At 38.4% G+C, this 19,026-nt stretch overlaps 1 protein-coding gene across 2 annotated transcripts in view; it reads right to left on the bottom strand.

Moving 5' to 3' along the window:
- Window positions 1-10,573: 10,573 nt before the first annotated feature.
- cmasa (cytidine monophosphate N-acetylneuraminic acid synthetase a) overlaps window positions 10,574-19,026 on the bottom strand; it is a 29,302-nt gene continuing 20,849 nt past the window's right edge. The window contains exons 7-9 of one of the 2 annotated variants that reach the window (XM_079818176.1): window positions 15,745-15,904; window positions 14,814-15,022; window positions 10,574-12,903 (exon numbers count right to left, since the gene is read on the bottom strand). In XM_079818176.1, the coding sequence (XP_079674302.1) occupies window positions 14,814-15,022; window positions 15,745-15,904 (369 nt within the window). In that variant the 3' untranslated portion in view covers window positions 10,574-12,903. Of the gene's footprint in view, window positions 12,904-14,719; window positions 15,023-15,744; window positions 15,905-19,026 lie in introns of those variants that run through there. The other variant, XM_079818177.1, reaches the window with a different exon arrangement.

Below are 19,026 nucleotides of genomic sequence, written 5' to 3'. Positions count from 1 at the left end.
TTTTGGCTCTTTCAATTTCTCTAATTTACAGCAAATCGTTTCATTTGTTGGGGTATTACCAATGGCATGTGGGAAACTGAGGGGACAGACTCAAGGCTGTCTGTGAATGAAGCGATTGATTTGCATTAATCTGAGAGTGAGATTTAATGGAGCGCTGTTCTCTCATTTGGGAAATGGCAAACACGACAGTTTAAGTAATGGGAAATATAATCTGTTGTTTGATCATATCAGGCTTTTTCCATTGTTCTTCTTCCTGCATCATGCACTTAATAGCCAGTTTTTGGATACAGATAATGTAATTTAATTATCCAGGTTGCTGTAACCACATAAGCTGTATGATGAGATACATGCGTTATATCTGCCATTCTACCTAAATATGTATTCTATTTTAGCCGCAGTGGTGGAAGATCAACTTTAAGACTCGCGCCATGGTCACACAAAATTTTGACGGACACTGAAACTGTTGTAATATGACTTCACACTCTCTTTCAAAAACATAATTCAACATATATCCAAAATGTAAAAAATATGCAGTCTACTCCATTTTACTGCAATGCTGCAGTATTGCAGTTTTAGCATTCTGTGTGAAATTTTTGTGATAAGGCATCTAAAAAAGTGCCGTTCGTGGCCAACGTTAAAAAACGTACGTCTAGCATGTTTATAGAAAAACAATTCATAAGCAGAGCGATGGAACGCAATAAAGAACACGTTCTGTGTGAACCGCCCCCATGACAACTCGTATACACAATGGCAAAAAGGTTCAAGCATTTATGCATACAACTACCAAAGTCCCTTTAAGTCATTTCCCTCGACGGCCATCTTTGAAATGCCTCTCTGGCATACAAGTGCAGCCCCTATCTCTTTGAATGGGGAATCATCAAACTCTCCAAAACTGTTCTCCAAGCTTACGATTAAATTTCATATTTGAAATCACCAATTAAATCTGACAACAACTATCTCATAAATTTAGCTTCTAAACGCTCAAATCATGACCAAAAAAACCTGCATTTTTCAGCCTGGACAAGTTGGATCACAATGAGTTGATATCGATTCATCTTTGAGAAGAAATCTTTGTGCAAATCCTGTCAGGATCCTGCCCTGACAGTCTTGTCTGTTTTGTCCTTGTTTAGTGTTTCTTTGTTTGTCTTGTGCTTGAGCACATGGCTGTGTCTTTGTTTGTGTGTTCCTCTCGTCCTGCCTCCTTGTTTCCCTTTACCACGCCCCCTTGTTTAGTCATTGTCTAGTCCTTGTTTCACTAATTGTGCTCACCTGATCCTCATGTGCTCTGGTCCCTTTATATTGTGCTACTTTCCCTCATGTCCTTGCTGGTTCGTTGCGTTTGTGTGCATTCGTTGTCTGGCTTATCTTGTCCTTGTGATTGCTGTTACTCTTGCCATAGTTATAGTTATTAGCTTTGTTTTCCCCTAGCCTTACTTTTTGGTTTTCTCTAGCTTTGGTTTTGTTTTCTCTCTAGTTTAGTGATCTTATTTTTCTTTCTCTAGTTTCCTGCATAGTTGCTGTTTGGTTTTTTACTTTTCTTTGATTCTAGTTCCAGTCTTTCATTTCTAGTATTTATCTAGCTCCTCTTGTTTGTTATAGTTTATTATATCTCTTTTGTTTTCCTTTTTAGATTTCTGATACTTAGTTGCAGTTTCCCTATTCTTAGGTTTTATTTTTCGCTCTTGTTTATCTTTTGTTGTCTTGTCGTGTGTGTGTGTGTCTTGTGTTGGTTCCTGCCCTGTGTCCTGAGTCTCCCTTGGCCACTGTCGCTTTATCCCGGGCAGTCAAGACTGGAGCTGATTCTGGGAGAGGACATCAAGTCTCAGGTTCCTGGCGTTCCTGTCCGGGTTTTCCCACCATCGCCCTGCCTGGTGTTGCTTCCAAAGCCATCCGCAAGCTCATGGTCTCCCTGGACTGGTCTCAGTGGTCGTCCTCCCTGCCTGTCATCGTGGTGTCTGTCCCCTGCCCTGCTGTTTGAACTCACACCTTGTCACTTCCTTGTTGTGCCCTGTCTAGAGTCGTGTTAATAAAGTCTTCATTGTTCACCCTGCATCTGGGTCCTAAGTTTCAGAATCCCTGACAAATCCTGTGTTTTACTAACTCTCATTTGTAAAGCAGCCCAGTGTACACATAGATTACCACAAACAAGTTCTGAAAACCTAAATAGGACCAAAAAGAAACATTCTAGGTTGATTCCCTAAAGGTCCAGCAAACGTTATGGGAATTTAGCGCAGAGACCTAGAAGGAACGTCCTATAGTAATGGTCCCCTAAACAGTCCCAGAACGTCCTGATTGTTCCCTGAAGGTCCGCTAAATAACGTCCCCCAACCCTTAAAAGAACACCACATTGTGACCGTCTCAGAATGTTCTGGGAACTTTACCAGGCATTGACACCAGTGGGGACGTTCAGAGAACATCAAATTTCCAAATAAAATATGGTCCCCTAAACGTTCAGAGAACGTCCTGAATATTCCATGAAGGTCTGCCAAATAACGTCCCCAAACCCTTTAAAGAACTTCACATCATGACCATCTTGGAACGTTCTGAGAATGTTCTGAATGTAAAATTTCTAGCGGGGTAGCAACCGGAGCTTCTAACGGCAGCTGCAGTGACGCAATGACTTTACTAATCAACGATTGGCTCTTTCATTTAGAAGGCGGGGCTTATTCGCCATATTGGGCGTTACACTTTCTCCCATTCGTAAGTAATCAGACTCCGTCTTCCTATATATAAAGTGTTTGCAACTACTACCAATTTGTGTTTTCTATGGTGATTCTGAGCCACTTAAAAATTTACATTTGGGCCAAAATGGAAGTCCACACGGCACGCAATTCAAATGTATGACTTAGGCCCAATCCCATTTCTACCCCTTAGCCCTTCTCTTTCCCCTACCCCTTCGTTTAGCGCGTTCACGTGAAGGGGTAGGGGTGTCTCGATTCTTTTTTGGCTGGATTCAAGATTCAAGATTCAAGAGTTTTATTTGTCACATACACAGTTATATACACAATATACAACTGGCAGTGAAATGTAAACAGGTCCGCTCCATGGACAGTGCAAATAACAGTTACAAGAAATTAAATAGAAATAGAATAAAATTAGAATAAAAAGTATTAACATAAGTAGAATTATAAATAAATCAAGTTAAGATAAAAATAGGAAATAAGATAAAAATAAAAAAATAAAAAAAAATATGTGGATATGATAAGTGAGATAAACTGTAGACTTAAAAATAAGTGGTTAACATAAAATATATAATATGTATATATAAAGAAGTATAATGTGCAAGGTTTATTACAGGTTGTTACGCAGTAACAATAGGGACGTAAAGTGCAGTGCAATTGCAGTATGTGGATGTTAATGTTAAAAGACTGGATGTTTATGTGTGTGCGGGGTGAAGTGAGTCACGTGACTGAGTTCAGGAGTCTGATGGCCTGGGGGAAGAAACTCCTCCTGAGTCTTTCAGTCTTTGCCATCAGGCTACGGAAGCGCTTACCAGATGGCAGCAGGGTGAAGTGAGAGTTTGCAGGGTGATTAATGTCTCTGATGATTTTAGTAGCTCTACCTCTGCAGCGTTTGGTGTAGATGTCCTGCAGAGACGGGAGAGCTGAGCCTGAGATGCGCTCGGATAAGCGCACCACTCTTTGCAGGGCTTTGCAGTCGTGACTGGTGCTGTTCCCGTACCACGCTGTGATGCACTGAGTCAGGACACTTTCTATCGCCCCTCGATAGAAAGTTTTCAGGATGGCTGGTGAAACCCTGAATTTCCTCAGCTGGCGCAGGTGGTACAGTCTTTGCCTGGCTTTTTTCACCTGTGTCTGGATGTGTGTAGTCCAGGTCAGATCCTCGGAGATGTTCACACCCAGGTATTTGAAGCTGCTCACTCTCTCTACCGGTGTCCCGCTGATCATGAGAGGGGAGTATGACCGATGCTGTCTCTTCCTGAAGTCCACAATCAGTTCTTTGGTCTTGTTAACATTCAGAGAGAGACAGTTGTCCTGGCACCATGATGTCAGTTGCTCCACTTCGTCCAAGTATGCCGTCTCATTGTTGTTGGAGATGAGACCCAGGACAACAGTATCATCAGCAAACTTGATGATCGAGGTGGAGCTGTGTGTGGACAAACAGTCATGGGTGTAGAGAGAGTAGAGCAGGGGACTCAGCACACAGCCCTGTGGAGCTCCAACACTCAGGGTGATGGAGGTGGAGGTGAACTGGCCTACTCTCACCGCCTGGGGTCTGCCAGTGAGGAAATCTTCAATCCAGAGGCAGAGAGAAGAATTCAGGCCTAGATCCAGGAGTTTGTGTGTTAGCTTAATGGGAACTATGGTGTTAAAGGCTGAGCTATAGTCAATAAATAGCAGCCTGACATAGTTCCCACTTTTGCTGTCGATGTGAGTGAGGCAGGAGTGAAGGACGTGAGAAATGGCATCTTCAGTCGATCTATTGGGACGATAGGCAAACTGAAGAGGGTCCAAAGTGTCAGGAATGGAGGAGCAAATGTTGGTAAGTGGTAAGGAGTGGTAAGGGGAAGGGCCAGATAGCCCTTCAAACGAAGATTTTTCAGGACCACACTTCGAACAAAGGGGTATGAGGAGTTTCCCTCCACCGACTACCGTGCTGCATAGAATGTGTGTGTGTTGCCACTCGGGATCGATCACTGTGTGTCGCCTGGCTGCCGTTTCTCCGTAGCTTGCTAAACGCACTATTTGCGGGATTTGAACACATATAATAATATGTGTTAAAAAATAATATAATAGTTATAAAATATATATCTGGTCATCCTTCATAACGCAGTCGATATTTACAATACATATCATCTGTAAACTCTCGCGTTACCAAGGCAACGACTGATTTGACGTATAACGTATGAACATTATCGCAGCACCACAGTAGATAACGATCAGCACGGAATGGAACGGTTAATAAACAAAGAGAACAGTTTGGTCCAATGGAAAAGCGGCTTCACTAGTCTTGTATGTTCTGTATCATCTTAGGAAACTCTGGCTCATATGTTTTTGAACTGAAAACGAGCGACATTTTATTAAGTCCAAATACAGCGCAAAACTCTGTTGGGAGTGAGTCATTTGTTAAACGTGCTCGCGCCTGATTTCTGTTAGATATAGCCTACGCACTTCATTGCTGTTCATACTGGTTAAATGTCACAGGATTTTATAATAAAAGAAACGGGGTATGATGAGGTGTAATGGTATAGTAGTGGTGTCCCATTTCTTAGGGGAATATTTTCACCCCTACGCCTTGGCACTCTGTTTCAAGGGGCAAGGGGAACAGGTAGGTGTAGGGGTAGGGGAAGGCGAAGGGGTATAAAATAGAATTGGGATTGGGCCTTACTTTCATAACACACTGTTCACACAGGAATACCACCTCAAAGTTCATTCACTGAAGCACACCTGTTTCATTAACAAAGGCTTTATGGGCTTTAAGGGTGAGGTCCATTTTCAGAGTTCATTTGCAATTTTTCCAGTTAGTAGCCTTGTCTCAAGTAAAGAACTTCATATCCAACCTGATCTAATAAAAAATAAAAAAAATCATTAAAAAAAATAAATCATTAAGATCCACCTGTAAGTAGATGTACAAATGAGATGTATGAATTTCTGAAAATGTCAACTAGTTACGAATTGCTACTGTATTATAGTCAGCTATAAATTAATTGTTAAATTAAGGCTTTTTAAAAACAATTTGAATGTATAAATCTGTGAAAACTGGTCAAAAATGTGTCTCAGAGCAAACTGAAAGAATAAAATGTGACTAGTCCATTCTGATCATGATTTATTAGTCCCAAGGTACCTTAAACAGGATGTCTCAACATGTTATTTCATTTCCAAAGCAATAGGAAAAGACCATAATCAAGGGAATAAAAGCTTTTTACAAGGATACAGGTCCAAGGGTCGCAGAACACCATGTGCTAAAACACGATGCTGCTAGGACATCACAGACTTGTCAACAGCAATCTGGCTGCTGTCACTGTCCAATAAAACCTCCATGAGGCTGACGAACGAGCGTGTCAGTGCGGCAAATTAAAGTGCTCTGACCTCATAGGAAGAATGCTTACCTAAAAATACCAGTGGGCTGTAATTCAGAGGGACAGGTGAGGCTTGTGTGCTATTGCTAAAGGAGACTGTGTATGGAACATTCATCATCGTCACATTTGATGAGCTCCAGTGCTTGGGCTGCATTTGATGAATGGGAGCATGTGTAATGCTAGGGTAGGAGCAGGAAGTAAGTTTGGGTGTGCCACTTTGAGCTGAGAGTAGATTATATTATTGTCAGCTTTAAAATGACTAATGAATCACAGCCTCTGTTTTAAAAAAAACGAACTTCTTTTTTTTATGGCAAATGTAAAGGCCCTTTCACACCAAAACGTGACAAAGCCTCAGGCTGAAAGAAATGCAAATTTATGCCTGTACAATAGAGGGTGCAGTCGTGTTTGCTTATGGTTGAATTGAATCAAAGGTCAGCAGCAAAGGCATGCTTAATAAGGTGAGATTAAATACATACCTCATTTTTTAAAATATTATTTCAGGTTTGAGTAATATCCTGAGTAATTTTTATTCATTTTGCGTAATACGTAATCGGTTTTTGTACAAGGGAGATGAGTAAATGCATGCTCACATTTAGTTGAGAACTACAATAACCATCAAGTTTACACACCGCACACGACGCCTCAACACTCAACATGAGAATAGAAGAGATGTCAGTCAAAACAGATGTGATTGTTAAAAGACTCAGATGTGGTGTTTAATGTTTTGTGTTTTATGGTAAATTTGGTAACACTTTACAATAAGGTTGTATTAGTTAACATTAGTTAATGCATTAGTTAACATGAACTAACCATGAACAACACCTCTGTTCAGCATTAGTTAATCTTTGTTAACGTTAGTTCATAAAAATACAGCTGTTCATGGTTTGTTCATGTTAGTTCACAGTGCATTAACTATTAAGATTAATTATTAATAATTATTAAGATTTTAATAATGCATTAGTAAATATTGAAAGTAACATTAACAAAGATAAATAAATGCTTTATTAGAGCAGTTCATTATTTGTTGTTTTAACCCAGCGGTTAGGTTAAATGTTTGCTTAAAACAACCCAATCGCTGGGTTAAAACAACCCAATTGCTGTGTTAGTCCATTTTCAGCCCAACTTGGAGTATTTTTAACCCAGCATTTTTTTAGAGTGTAATGTTAACTAATGAACCTTATTGTAAAGTGTTACCGTTAATTTAAAAGTAAAGCTTTAGTTACTTGAAAAAAAGTAATCGGATAACATAACACATCACTAATGTGTTATGTTATTGGCAACACTGTATATAAAACAAAAATTTCAAAAAGGCCTGGACATCAAATGGAGATTTAAAAATGCGAACCACAAACTCACTGTGCACTAATATACCTGACAGACTCATAACTGTGACTGCAGATTGATGCATGACTAGGAGGCTTTATGAAAACTCACAGCAAGCCCTTCATCACTGTCAGGTCACGTTCTCTCTCCAGTCCCACATATTTTTTGGAGTGCAAGGAAAATTGTAACTTAATTTAAAAACTCTACCTCTCTCCAAAATGATGGGCATAAGTAACAACCAACATGTATATTACAAACAAACAAGCATCATTTGATTTCATTTAAAAGAAATACATTATTCATTTAGCATGTATGTCTCCTCCAAAAGTTTTTATTTAAAAAAATAATTTAAAATATTTATAAAAAGTAAATCAATTGTTTTTGTTTCATTTGATAATGTACAGATGGATGTGATTGACACTGATCTCCTTTGGGTATGCAGTTTGAACACGTTACCATACTACACATCATACAACGTAAATACCACACAGGGTTGCCAGGTTTTCACAACAAAACCTGCCCAATTGCTACTCAAAACTAGCCCAAAACAAGCCCAATCGCGTTTCGGGGAGGTTCCCCGGTAAAACATTTTTTGGACAGGGTTCCCTGTAAAAATGAGCATTCCCGGGGCTAAATATCACATAATTGGGATCGCATCAACCCGCGGACATGAAAAACAGCCAGCGGAAACAGTGTTAAAATAGCCCAATTCGAACTTGGCAACACTGATACCACAGTGCATAAATATGGTAATTATTCAGTCTCATGGTAGGCCTATAGCATCTTTATATTGCCATCTAATATGCCACTGTACCATGGAAACAACAGTCCCAGTTTTATACGGCAAGTTTTCCTTAATCCATTTTTTCCCAAAAGTTTTTGATAGCATGCTGAAAGTGTAGCTATTTGCATTAAGGTAACATGATTACATTTTAACGGTGATATACACAGATCCTATCCATGCAGAAATACCATCTCTCGCCGTTCTAAATTTAATACATCCCTGGGGCTTAAAACCCAGATCAAAGTCAATCCAATCCCTCCAAACCCACCTGAGGCTCTATTGTAGAGGGACCTGTGACTGCGCTCAGAGATGGAGAGGCTGAAAGGTTTGGTTTTTTTAATGAGATGATAGTAGTTATAACTGGCAGGGCCGACTTCTGCAGCCACACACCTGTGCCCCGCATGGCTGGTCTCATCAGTTTCTATTGACCAGTTTAATTGGCTCCAGTGGACAAGCTGGAGTTAGTGTGAGAGAGGGACCTCTGCATGTATTGATCCCGCTACTTCAAAATTCTCACACTAGCTTAAGATCTTACAGCCCAATGGGTTTTAAGAAGGTCATGGGTAATGTCAGAGTCATGGGTTAATTTATTAAGACAACATCAGCAACAGTGGCGAAGGATAGCGGGTTAACTCCAGTAACAGCGGGTTTCATCTGATTATAATAATTCTCTCAACTCTGCTACTCCAATATAGAGGCGATGTTTTTGATTCACTCCATCATCTCAAATCTTTTTAATCTATTCACTAAAAATGTATTTTTAAAAAAAACAACACTACACGATAAAGTCAGAAGCTGTGTTTCCACATCAAAAAAACTCCTGGCATAGCTTATTTTAAATAATCATATTTTCATACATGCTTAGAATCAGCATACATCTGTTAATTGTGAAAATGTATTGTTAATTGTGGTTTAAAATATGGCTGTGGTAATATTCAATTAGTTAAAATATGAAACAAATTGGATTTATTGATAAATTCACATTCGGTTTATTACTATAATATAAATCTTACCCGTTTCAGTTATGTATGGATAACAAATGGGTCATTCCTGTTATACAGTAACTTTTCTGTCTCTATGATTTACTTGCTCATATTTTCTAAAAAATGAGTCACATATTTATAAGACATGGCTTAAATTAAATATTTACGGTAGGTCTTCTTTATCACTTAAACAGATATGATAGACATTAAAAATACTATTTTGTATTTTACACACCTTTTTATTGATATATGCATTCAATTTTATCATGTCCTCACTCTTGACCAGGACCACACCCCTAAATGCATTGAAGCAACTGCCATGTGATTGGTTGATTAGATAATTGCATTAATGAGAAATTGAACAGGTGTTCCTAATAATCCTTTAGGTAAGTGTATGTTTTTTTTTAAACAATTTTCTTTATTATTTACCATCCTGTTGGCAAAAGTGGGTACTAAAAGTACCTGTTCTTAATAATCAAGACATTCTATTCATTAATAATTGTTTTTTTTTATTGTTTCAAGAATAAAAAAATACCATGATGGCATAAGGGACATATACTATCCAAGAAAGGCTCGTTATTGTTTAACATATACATTATTAACATTTTGTGATAACTATGTATATGTCCCCAACAGGGTGGAACACCTTCACGGCCAGTGTCTGAACAATGAATCTACCCATAATTATAATTTTTTTAGTCCCAGAGCTTGACCAATATGTATTCCTAAGAGATAAACATATCACAATTTTGGTAGAATGCTAAAAATATGAAAAACATGCAACCTTTTTTTATTTTTTATTATGAAGCCAATACGACCATCACATCAAGTTTATTAGTTTGTTTAAAATGCTTAATCCAAAGGAATGGAAATTTCATATGCAATTCAAATACATACATTTTAAATTTGTGAATAAGTATTTTTTCGAGGTCAGTGCCATTTTACTATTTATTTACTATTATAGTATTATTCATATTTTGAATTAGCTAGGCTATAATATTTTCAGTTTTCAATTTAAGTTGAAAAGTTATATGCTTTATAAGTTAATTTTTTTTAAACATTTTTATTTTGCTTTATTTTTATTTCAGTTTTAGCTTTTAGTAATTTTAGTAGTAATTTTAAATATTTTGAATTTTCATTTTATATTTATATTTTATTTTATCCATCGAAAATAAGTTAGTTTTAGTTAAAGGTTCAATTCTTTATTTTATTAACAAAATATATCAATACATCATCATTCTTCCAAAATGTGTCTACCCCTCACTCTGGTAAGCCTGTTATAAGTGTTAATATTTTAGACTGGTCGGGATGGATTTTGTGGGAAATTGCATATACACGTCACTCACTCGTGTGTGTCTTGTCATATATCCGTCTGGTCATTCTAACAGTTGAACAACAGTGCATAATAACATCAGTCCCTTAACAAATGAACAAGATTTGTTTAAAAACATTGATTTATTCTGTAACTACCTAAGCAAAGCTACTCCAGTACATGCATTTCCTGTAATCGGTTTCTCGTTTTAGCCTTTGAAACCAACAGAACTGAAGATCTAAGTGATAATGCTACTTAATGACAGAACCCAAGTTATGAATTAACATTTAATTTCAAGGGAAATATCATATCTTCCCACTCTCTTTGGTTATATAAATTGAGATAAGTTGACTTTGGGTGGCTAAATTGTATTCTGCTGGCATTGCACGGTGCACACAACGACAAGCGCACAATGATAATGTGCCAGAGGATGACGAGAGAGTGTTAATTGGGTTTGCCCTCTCTCTTAGGGTGCATAGATTAAGAGGAATCATAAATTAACAGACCTATTGAGTCTTAATCGTGGCTGGTGAGTGGATATCTCACCCTCATTATGGCCTCTGTGCCTTTACCCTGGTGATCATCATTCAGGCATCACACAGAGACAGCTAAAGGTCATGTATTGCTGCCAAACAATAAAGAAATTCATCAGGGGCGAAGAAACTGTCTATGCTTTAGTATGCAAAACCATAGTGATTATATACCATTAGTGAGGTTGGATAGGAACCTGGTAAAAAGTTAATTTTGAAGCCGGGCTTGAGTGAATTTCCATCTTTTTGATCTCACAAATGGAGTAACTCACTTTATGCATAAGATGATGGTGATGGATACATACATGCTGTATTATACATCTGATCATTCTACTTTCAGTTAATCAGTTAATGAAGGTGACTTGTGACTTTGGAGCAGCATTTTCATGTGCAAAAATATTTAACTAACATCTGTTTAGTAGACATAAGAGTCGCATATTAATGAACATGTTGATATTGTATAATTTTAAAAGCTCATATTTTGTTGAATTTAACTGAGGTGTGTAACGGAGTAATTTGTTTGTACAAGGCTGCCCTCTGGTGTATATTCTGGAGCACGAACTAGCTCCCAATACATACCACTTCAGTCTCAGCTTATTTTTTACATTAAGCATGCACATTAAGCTAATGATAATCGATTTAAGAATGTTACTCTGTTTATTTGTTATAAAGCAACATAAAATGCCAAGGGTGGGGGTGGAGGGTGCATCACAATTTTTATTTTTATTACCCATATGTGCCGTTTAATTTCAGTGATTTAGTTTGGAATAATATGCATGCATGATTTACATAATCAAATGATTTCACAGATAACAAAAAACCCTGCTTTTTTCCTTCATCAGCCCCATAATCACAGTTGTATTTAAGTTCAATTAAGTTCAGTTAAATATGATTCTTAAAAGGTCCCATGACATGAACGTATCACTTTGAGGTTTTTTAACATTACAGTTTTTCTCAGTCGCTTTGGTACATTTCTCAGATCAGAATTGAAATTCTCAAAGCTACCTGTTCAATCTTCACATCATTGTGTCACTTGTGCACATCAAAAAAGCAGTTTCTCATTTCTTTGAACAAGTTGCAAATGCTTGTGTGCATCCATGCAAATGATTATGTACAATTCTCTGCTGTTTCCTACATTATCAGTTGCTTATGTCATGTTGATCAAAATGTATTATAATGGGTCTCTGTTGAATAGTCTCACAACATTCACACAACATTTAGGCATTAGTTCATAGCAGAAGTCTTTAAATGCAAAATGGTTGAACAAGTTGTCATAAAATGTCAAGCATTTTTCTATACATTTCCATTAGACGTTCACATTTCTACTTTTGTTTTTCTGTTTTTTTTTCTCTTTGTGCTATGCAGTGCTGTCTTTTCCTTTCTGTATCGTAATGACATGGTTTGTCAACAAATTACAGTACAAACAGTAAAAGCATAGATGTGAATCTTGTCCAGTCTCTTGCATTCAAACTCCCACATACACTAAGGTGTAACCTACAATTAACAATAATTGTCATCAAAATTTTAGCCATATTTACATCAGAACATCCCTCTAGAGTACAGTTATATTGACAACATGACTAAGCAATTTGACTGTCTTATTCATACACAATGACTTGTCATTCTGATGGCACTGACATGTTCATTAACACAGATATTTACTTTTGAGAGATGAACTAAGGATTTTGAGCAAGAGACTGGCTTTTGCAGGTAATCCATGGTGTTTTGCTATTTGTACGAATTGTTTTGAGAAATGGACTTATTGTTTTGCAAATGTCGAGGATGATTCGAGAAATGTACCAAAGTGACTGAGAAAAACTGTAATATGAGTTCCCCTAGCCAAGTGGCTAGAAATTTTGATTGGTGTAAACAGAGTTCTGGGTTGTCGTCATATGGGGAAAGGTTATCTCCCCTTCCTCTGCTTTGCCCACCTAGAGAATTTGGAGAAAATAGATTCAGTTTATTTCAGTCGCAATGTCAGCACAGGCTTTACAAATGGACTTTACGATATGGATTCGAAAGCACCGCCACAAACAGTAACAGTGTTCATTAATGCCTGATCTGTGATCAGTGATTTCTGATGTGTAGCTAATCATTAAAATTCACACAGACATTCTTTCTACATTTTTTATGCATCCATGAATCAAGCCAGTGACTAAACGATCAACTTCACATTGTTTCTGTTAGTAGCATGAAACAAATCAGTTTTTTTAAAATGTGATTAGATGCTAGATTAGCGATCAAAGAACACCCTCTTTATAATGTCCGGAGCTGTCAATCACACGTCGCGAGTATATCTGCACACTTGCCCAAGCTGCCGTTATAATGAATGATGTGGTTATGCTGCACAAAGCTCTTACTGTATTTCTGTGTTTGCTGTTAGTTGTGGTGAAAGCATTTTGTGAGAGCAATAGCGTTGCAATGTTGCGATCACGGCATTCACGCGATAAACAGACTGTCTGTGTACTCAATGCTCATAACTGCAGCCTTTCATGTGATGGGAAAAGATCTAAAGATAATGCTATAATCAACACTTTCACGATTTGTTAATCTCGACAGCTGTAATGGTAAAAAACCTTAGTAAAAGTATTCGAGAGGGGTTCCACATGTTACAAAGTTCGTAGAATAAGGAGGAAGAAGACATGGCGGCGTGACTGGGACTCGTGTTTATTCAGTACTCTCAGATACAAACAAAATAAACTCGCGCTCTCAACAACTCGGTACAGTATAACTTTCTCAGCAATCTTTTTCCAGCTCTCCGAGTCTCCGTCTCTCTGGCAGTGCTTGCGGACCTCGCTAAACCACGCCCCCTCCGCCACATAATCTAATACTCATTTCAAATGCAAAGATGTCACCCAATCACAACAGTGGGCGTTTTCACTGAAGTCTCACAGCAAACATGCCCCTTCTAACAGAGCATTAAAGCCAGAGGGCTAATATCAGAATAGAAAAAATGCCTTTTGTTTCTAAATTATGACATCTTATGATGTAAAAATCATACAATATAAGTACACCTCAAGAAACATTATTAAAGGAGGGGGGGGGGGGGGGTGAAATGCTGTTTCATGTATACAGAGTTTTTGACACTGTTAAAGACTTGGATTCCCATGCTAAACATGGACAAAGTTTCAAAAATTAAGTTGGACGTTTAATGGAGTATTTCTGTGCCAAAAATACTCCTTCCGGTTTTCTCACAAGTTTCAGAAAGTATGGGTCTGTGTGACGTCAAATGGGGCGGAATTTCCTTATACGGGTCCTAAGGGCACTTCTCCCGGAAGGGTGCGCTCACCCGTAGACCAAAGCGAGAGAGCGAAAGCAGTACGCCCATCAAATCGCTTTGCTCGGCTGCGCTGCAGTCACAGGACTTCACGACATCAACAATGTCACCAAAGATGTGTGTCTTTGGTTGTCAGGGCAAGACAACCCTGTACAGCTTTCCAAAGAACCCAGCGTTAATGGGACAGTGGATGGAGTTTGTTTTACGATTAATTTATTTAGGATAACGTTTTTTTCCCTCACGTTTAAGGATGTCACAGCTTTCAGACGCTCTCAACGCAATAGCTGTGCACGCTCAAGACTCTTTAGCCGCGCCCACACGATACGCCTCCAGCCGCTCTGTCTTTCTTTTATAAATATAATAAAACTAAAGACGTTTCAGAGATATGAAGGATGCAATACTACTCTATAGGTACTCAAGATTGACATGAGATTGACTGAAACTGAGTGTTTCACCCCCCCCCCCCCCCCCTTTAAATAATAAAAAAAATCCACGCCATGGGACCTTTAAAATACACTTGAATTTAATAGCGTCATATTCACTCCTGTCATAGTAAAACATCACCTAGAAATTGCCAATTCTGTCCTGCTCCATCTGAGACTTGGCCTTCTTTTTCAGCAGTAGGATGTGTTCGGCGAACTCTCGAACGGCCCCACGACCCGCCGCGCAGTGGCAGGAGTACTTGGCAGCATTGAGCGCCACCACTGGGGCATCCAGGGGTACTGCACTTAGCCCTGCCAGGTTCAAGCACTCAACATCTGGCTCATCGTTCCCTGATACAAAGATGTTGAGACACAGATTGAGAAACACATTTATTTTCATGGGTGTGTTTAAAGGGGCTATGTAAGAATTTTCATGTATCAATCGCTTTTTGCATTGCCAATGAAATCAAATACATGCCAATCAAATACAGATGTGACAAAAATAACATGTTTGAAAAAATATTACTGACTTTAATGCATTTTATTGATATCTAAAATATCACACAATTTGGCTATTTATTTAGGATTTTGTGTCACAATTACGTGGCATGAGATCTCACACCCCTAATATTTACATATTCATCTAAATGCCGCTCTCGGCAGCGTGGACAGCGTATACAGTATATCGCTGCAAAGGTATTTCCAACTTTTTACTTCAAATCAAAGAATTAAAAAGAACTGCGTCATGTATATCAGGGCCTTGGATCACATTCAGCCTCTTGTACATTACTTGTGCCAGCATGAGCAATAAATTGCTGACTGCAGTTCACCTAATGGTGTTGCTAATAACAAAGGTTTCTGAATTCTACATATATAATGATTATAATAGTATTATCACATTTACAAGATAAAAAGCTGAGAAAAGTAACAGCTTTTAGTATTCATAATTAATATTCAGGTACAATCTTTTGATGCTGTATTATACACACAAATTTTTCCAAGACACACCATGGTGATACTGATTATGGCATTTGGCTGACGTAACTGGGAGAAACGGAGAACTCTTGACTCACCCAAGTATGCCACCTCTTTCCACTCCAGCCTTCTCTTCTGCATCAGTTTCTTCACCTTCTTCAGTTTGTCATCCACTTTCTGCAGGACTTGACAGCCCATCCTCTTGTTGAGTTTGTCAGCTAAGGCTTTTGTTATAGCGTTTTCTTCTATCAAAATAACCTAGAGGAGATAAAGGAAAAAAAACAAACACTTAACACACATTTTATAACACACATCTCCACCCTAATTCATCCCAAAGGTGTCCTATCGGGTTGAGCTCAGGACTCTGTGCAGGCCAGTCAAGTTCCTCCACACCAAACTTGCTTGTCCATGTCTTTACGGACCTAGCTTTGTGCACTGGTGCGCGCAGTCATGTTGGAACAGGAAATGGGCCATCGCCAAACTGTTCCCACAAAGTTGGGAGCATGAAATAGTCCAAAATGTCTCGGTTTGCAGAAGTATTAAAGAGTTCCTTTCACTGGAACTAAGAGGCCAAGCCCAACCCCTGAAAAACAACCCCACACCATAATCCCCCCTCCACTAAACTAAGCAAGTACCATTCTCCTGGCAACCGCCAAACCCAGATTCGTCCATCGGACTGCCAGAAAGGAAAGCGTGAAATCGTCACTCCAGAGAACACGTCTCCAACACATGCTCTAGAGTCCAGTGGCGGCGTGCTTTACACCACTGCATTCAACGCTTTGCATTGCACTTGGTGATGTAAGGCTTGGATGCAGCTGCTCGGCCATGGAAACTCATTCCATGAAGCTCTCTACGCACTGTTCATGAGCTAATCTGAAGGCCACACAAATTTTGTAATTTGTCAGAAATGCTTTATTACTGTACAATAATTAGTTCTCTGTCTGTAAATGTCTTGTCTTTGGTGTTTCATTGGTTTCTACAAAATAAAACCGGAAGGAAAGAGAGCCTAATATTGACGGAAAATTAAAAGTTTCGATTTTCTATATGTCTAGGAACTTTACTCTCATTCCCAAGTAATAATCAAGGAACATTGCTGCCGTACTATGGGTGCAGCAGGCGCAATGATATTACGCAGTGCCTGAAAATAGTCCCCAGCACGCTCCCGCAAAGTTCCTTGATTATTACGCAGGAATGAGAGTATAGTTCCTAGCCATATCGGCCTAGAAAATTTTAGGAAACTTTTCTTTTTCCATCGGTACACAATATAACTACAGAAGAGTCAAGTTTTAAATAGGAAAAATATCAACTCTTTGGTCATTTTTGAGCGAGATGCTAACGTCTAATCAGATTCCATGATCTATGCTAAGCTATGCTAAAATTACTACCCCCAGATCCAGAGATCAGCTGAATGGATGCGAAAGTGGTAAAACTCAACTGTTGAACTCTAGGGGAGTAGGAAATGAGCCTATTTTGCAAAAAAAAAATGGAGTGTTCATTTAACATTTAATTTATTCTCTCTTTCACTAATAGATCAGTCTCTGTAGAAACTGTCAAAAATTGCCAGTGCCGACTATATTTCAAGTCGTCATGGCGGGGTATTGGGTAAAGTTTTCAATTAGCAATAATCGCGCCTCGGATAAACCTCATAGGCTACGATACTGCCACTGCGCAAAGATAACTGGTCAGAGGTGACATCTGAGGACCTGTGTATCTGAGCCCCTGTGATCATGAACGGTGAGACCAACAAAACTCACTAAAGTTCATCAAACTGCTCAACACTAGACATAAACTGTTAAGAAATTAGGGTATTAAAAGTGAAATATCAAGTTGTGCATTTTATAACAAAGTTTTGTTTAATTAAAAGACAAAAACCAGAGGCATCCCAGATGCATGATGGGATACAATGGGGCAAAGACAAAGGAGGGGTCTATTGTTTTGTGGGGGTTGGTTGAGGTCGGGGGTGGGTAACAAATTGTTGCCAAACAAGAAGCACTTCCACTCCCTCTTTCATCAGCATGTCGATGCCAGCCTGGGGTTCATTCTTCGTACCTCATTAACTCAGTTAGCTGGATTTGATTGTTGACGATTTGGCATGATCTTGGATTGTTTGGTTCTTCGAAGCTCATCCTCGACTTGCTGTCATAGTAACAGGTCTGTAAGCTTAAACCTGCTCGGGAGCAGGCTTATTTCATGTAAACAGGATTAGATTGCATCTTGAGGTGATACTTAAAATCTGTCCCAGCCACTGCTACTTTATTACAAGAGTTAATTACTGAACCAGGGGCAATAATAATAATAATTTTAAATAATAATAATGTAAAAATGTTATATTGTATATGTATATGAGAATGTTTAATGTTGTGTATAATACGACACAGCCACTTGATTGAGCTATTTATTTGTATTGGTTTACACACATGTTGTACAGTTAATCTGAGCCGTGCATGGATATTATGGGAGTGGCTTGATGCAGCGCAAGAGAAGATCATTTGATCTGGACCCTTAAGAAACTTTACTGTCACGTTACAAATCTGCTTCAAATTAAATTACAACATTGAAATAAAAATGTAAAGGGTGTACAAATACTGTATAAAATTGTGAATATAAATAATTGGTAATCATTAGAGATGCTCTGATCAGCATTTTTGGGGCCGATTACCGATCACAAGATCATGATCTGCCGATTGCCGATCACAGAATGGCAGTGGAATGGCAATCTTTTATCTATAATCTTGCAGAGTTTGCACCATTTGTAGAAATTAAACTAACTCTAAATTAACTGTATAGAGAAAAAAAAACTGTAGACATAGGCTAGAGTCAAGATCTTGAAGAACCACCAAGTGTTTATTTAAGAACTTAAGGCTACTGTAGGCCATCTTTCCCAAATAAATGTATATAATAAATGTATATAATTATCTCACCTAAATATTTGATCATGCAGTGCATTTTTGTTTTTAAAGACAAATTTTTAGGTAGGTCTAACATTAGTATTTAGGTAAGAAATACTAAAGACATTTAATAAGAAATCAAATGTAAATTAATATTGGTCTTCCCTGAACAAATTAAATTAGATTAATCCTTACACTTAAGGTTGCAAAAGTTAGTCATTCAAGAGCAGTGAGTGTCATAAAGGTTAATCAAACAACACAAGACAAAGAGAAACTCAGAGACAGCAGCAGTTTATTCGACAGCTGTCACTTTAAGAGCGAACACAGATACGGTTACATGCAGCTGCACAAACGTTCACACGCGAGTCACGACAGGGTTTACGTGCATACTCATCAAGACAGTAATTTAGTACATACATTTGTGTGTATCTGACCATTTCAGCGCAATTTGTTCTCACAAGCTTTTTGTGAGGTGGCCTGTGTGTGTGCGTG

The sequence above is a fragment of the Gobio gobio genome (assembly GCF_949357685.1).
Source record: "Gobio gobio genome assembly, chromosome: 5".
Classification (NCBI taxonomy): domain Eukaryota; kingdom Metazoa; phylum Chordata; class Actinopteri; order Cypriniformes; family Gobionidae; genus Gobio; species Gobio gobio.
Note: the sequence above shows the minus strand (reverse complement) of the source record. Positions and strands in the feature narration are given on the sequence as shown.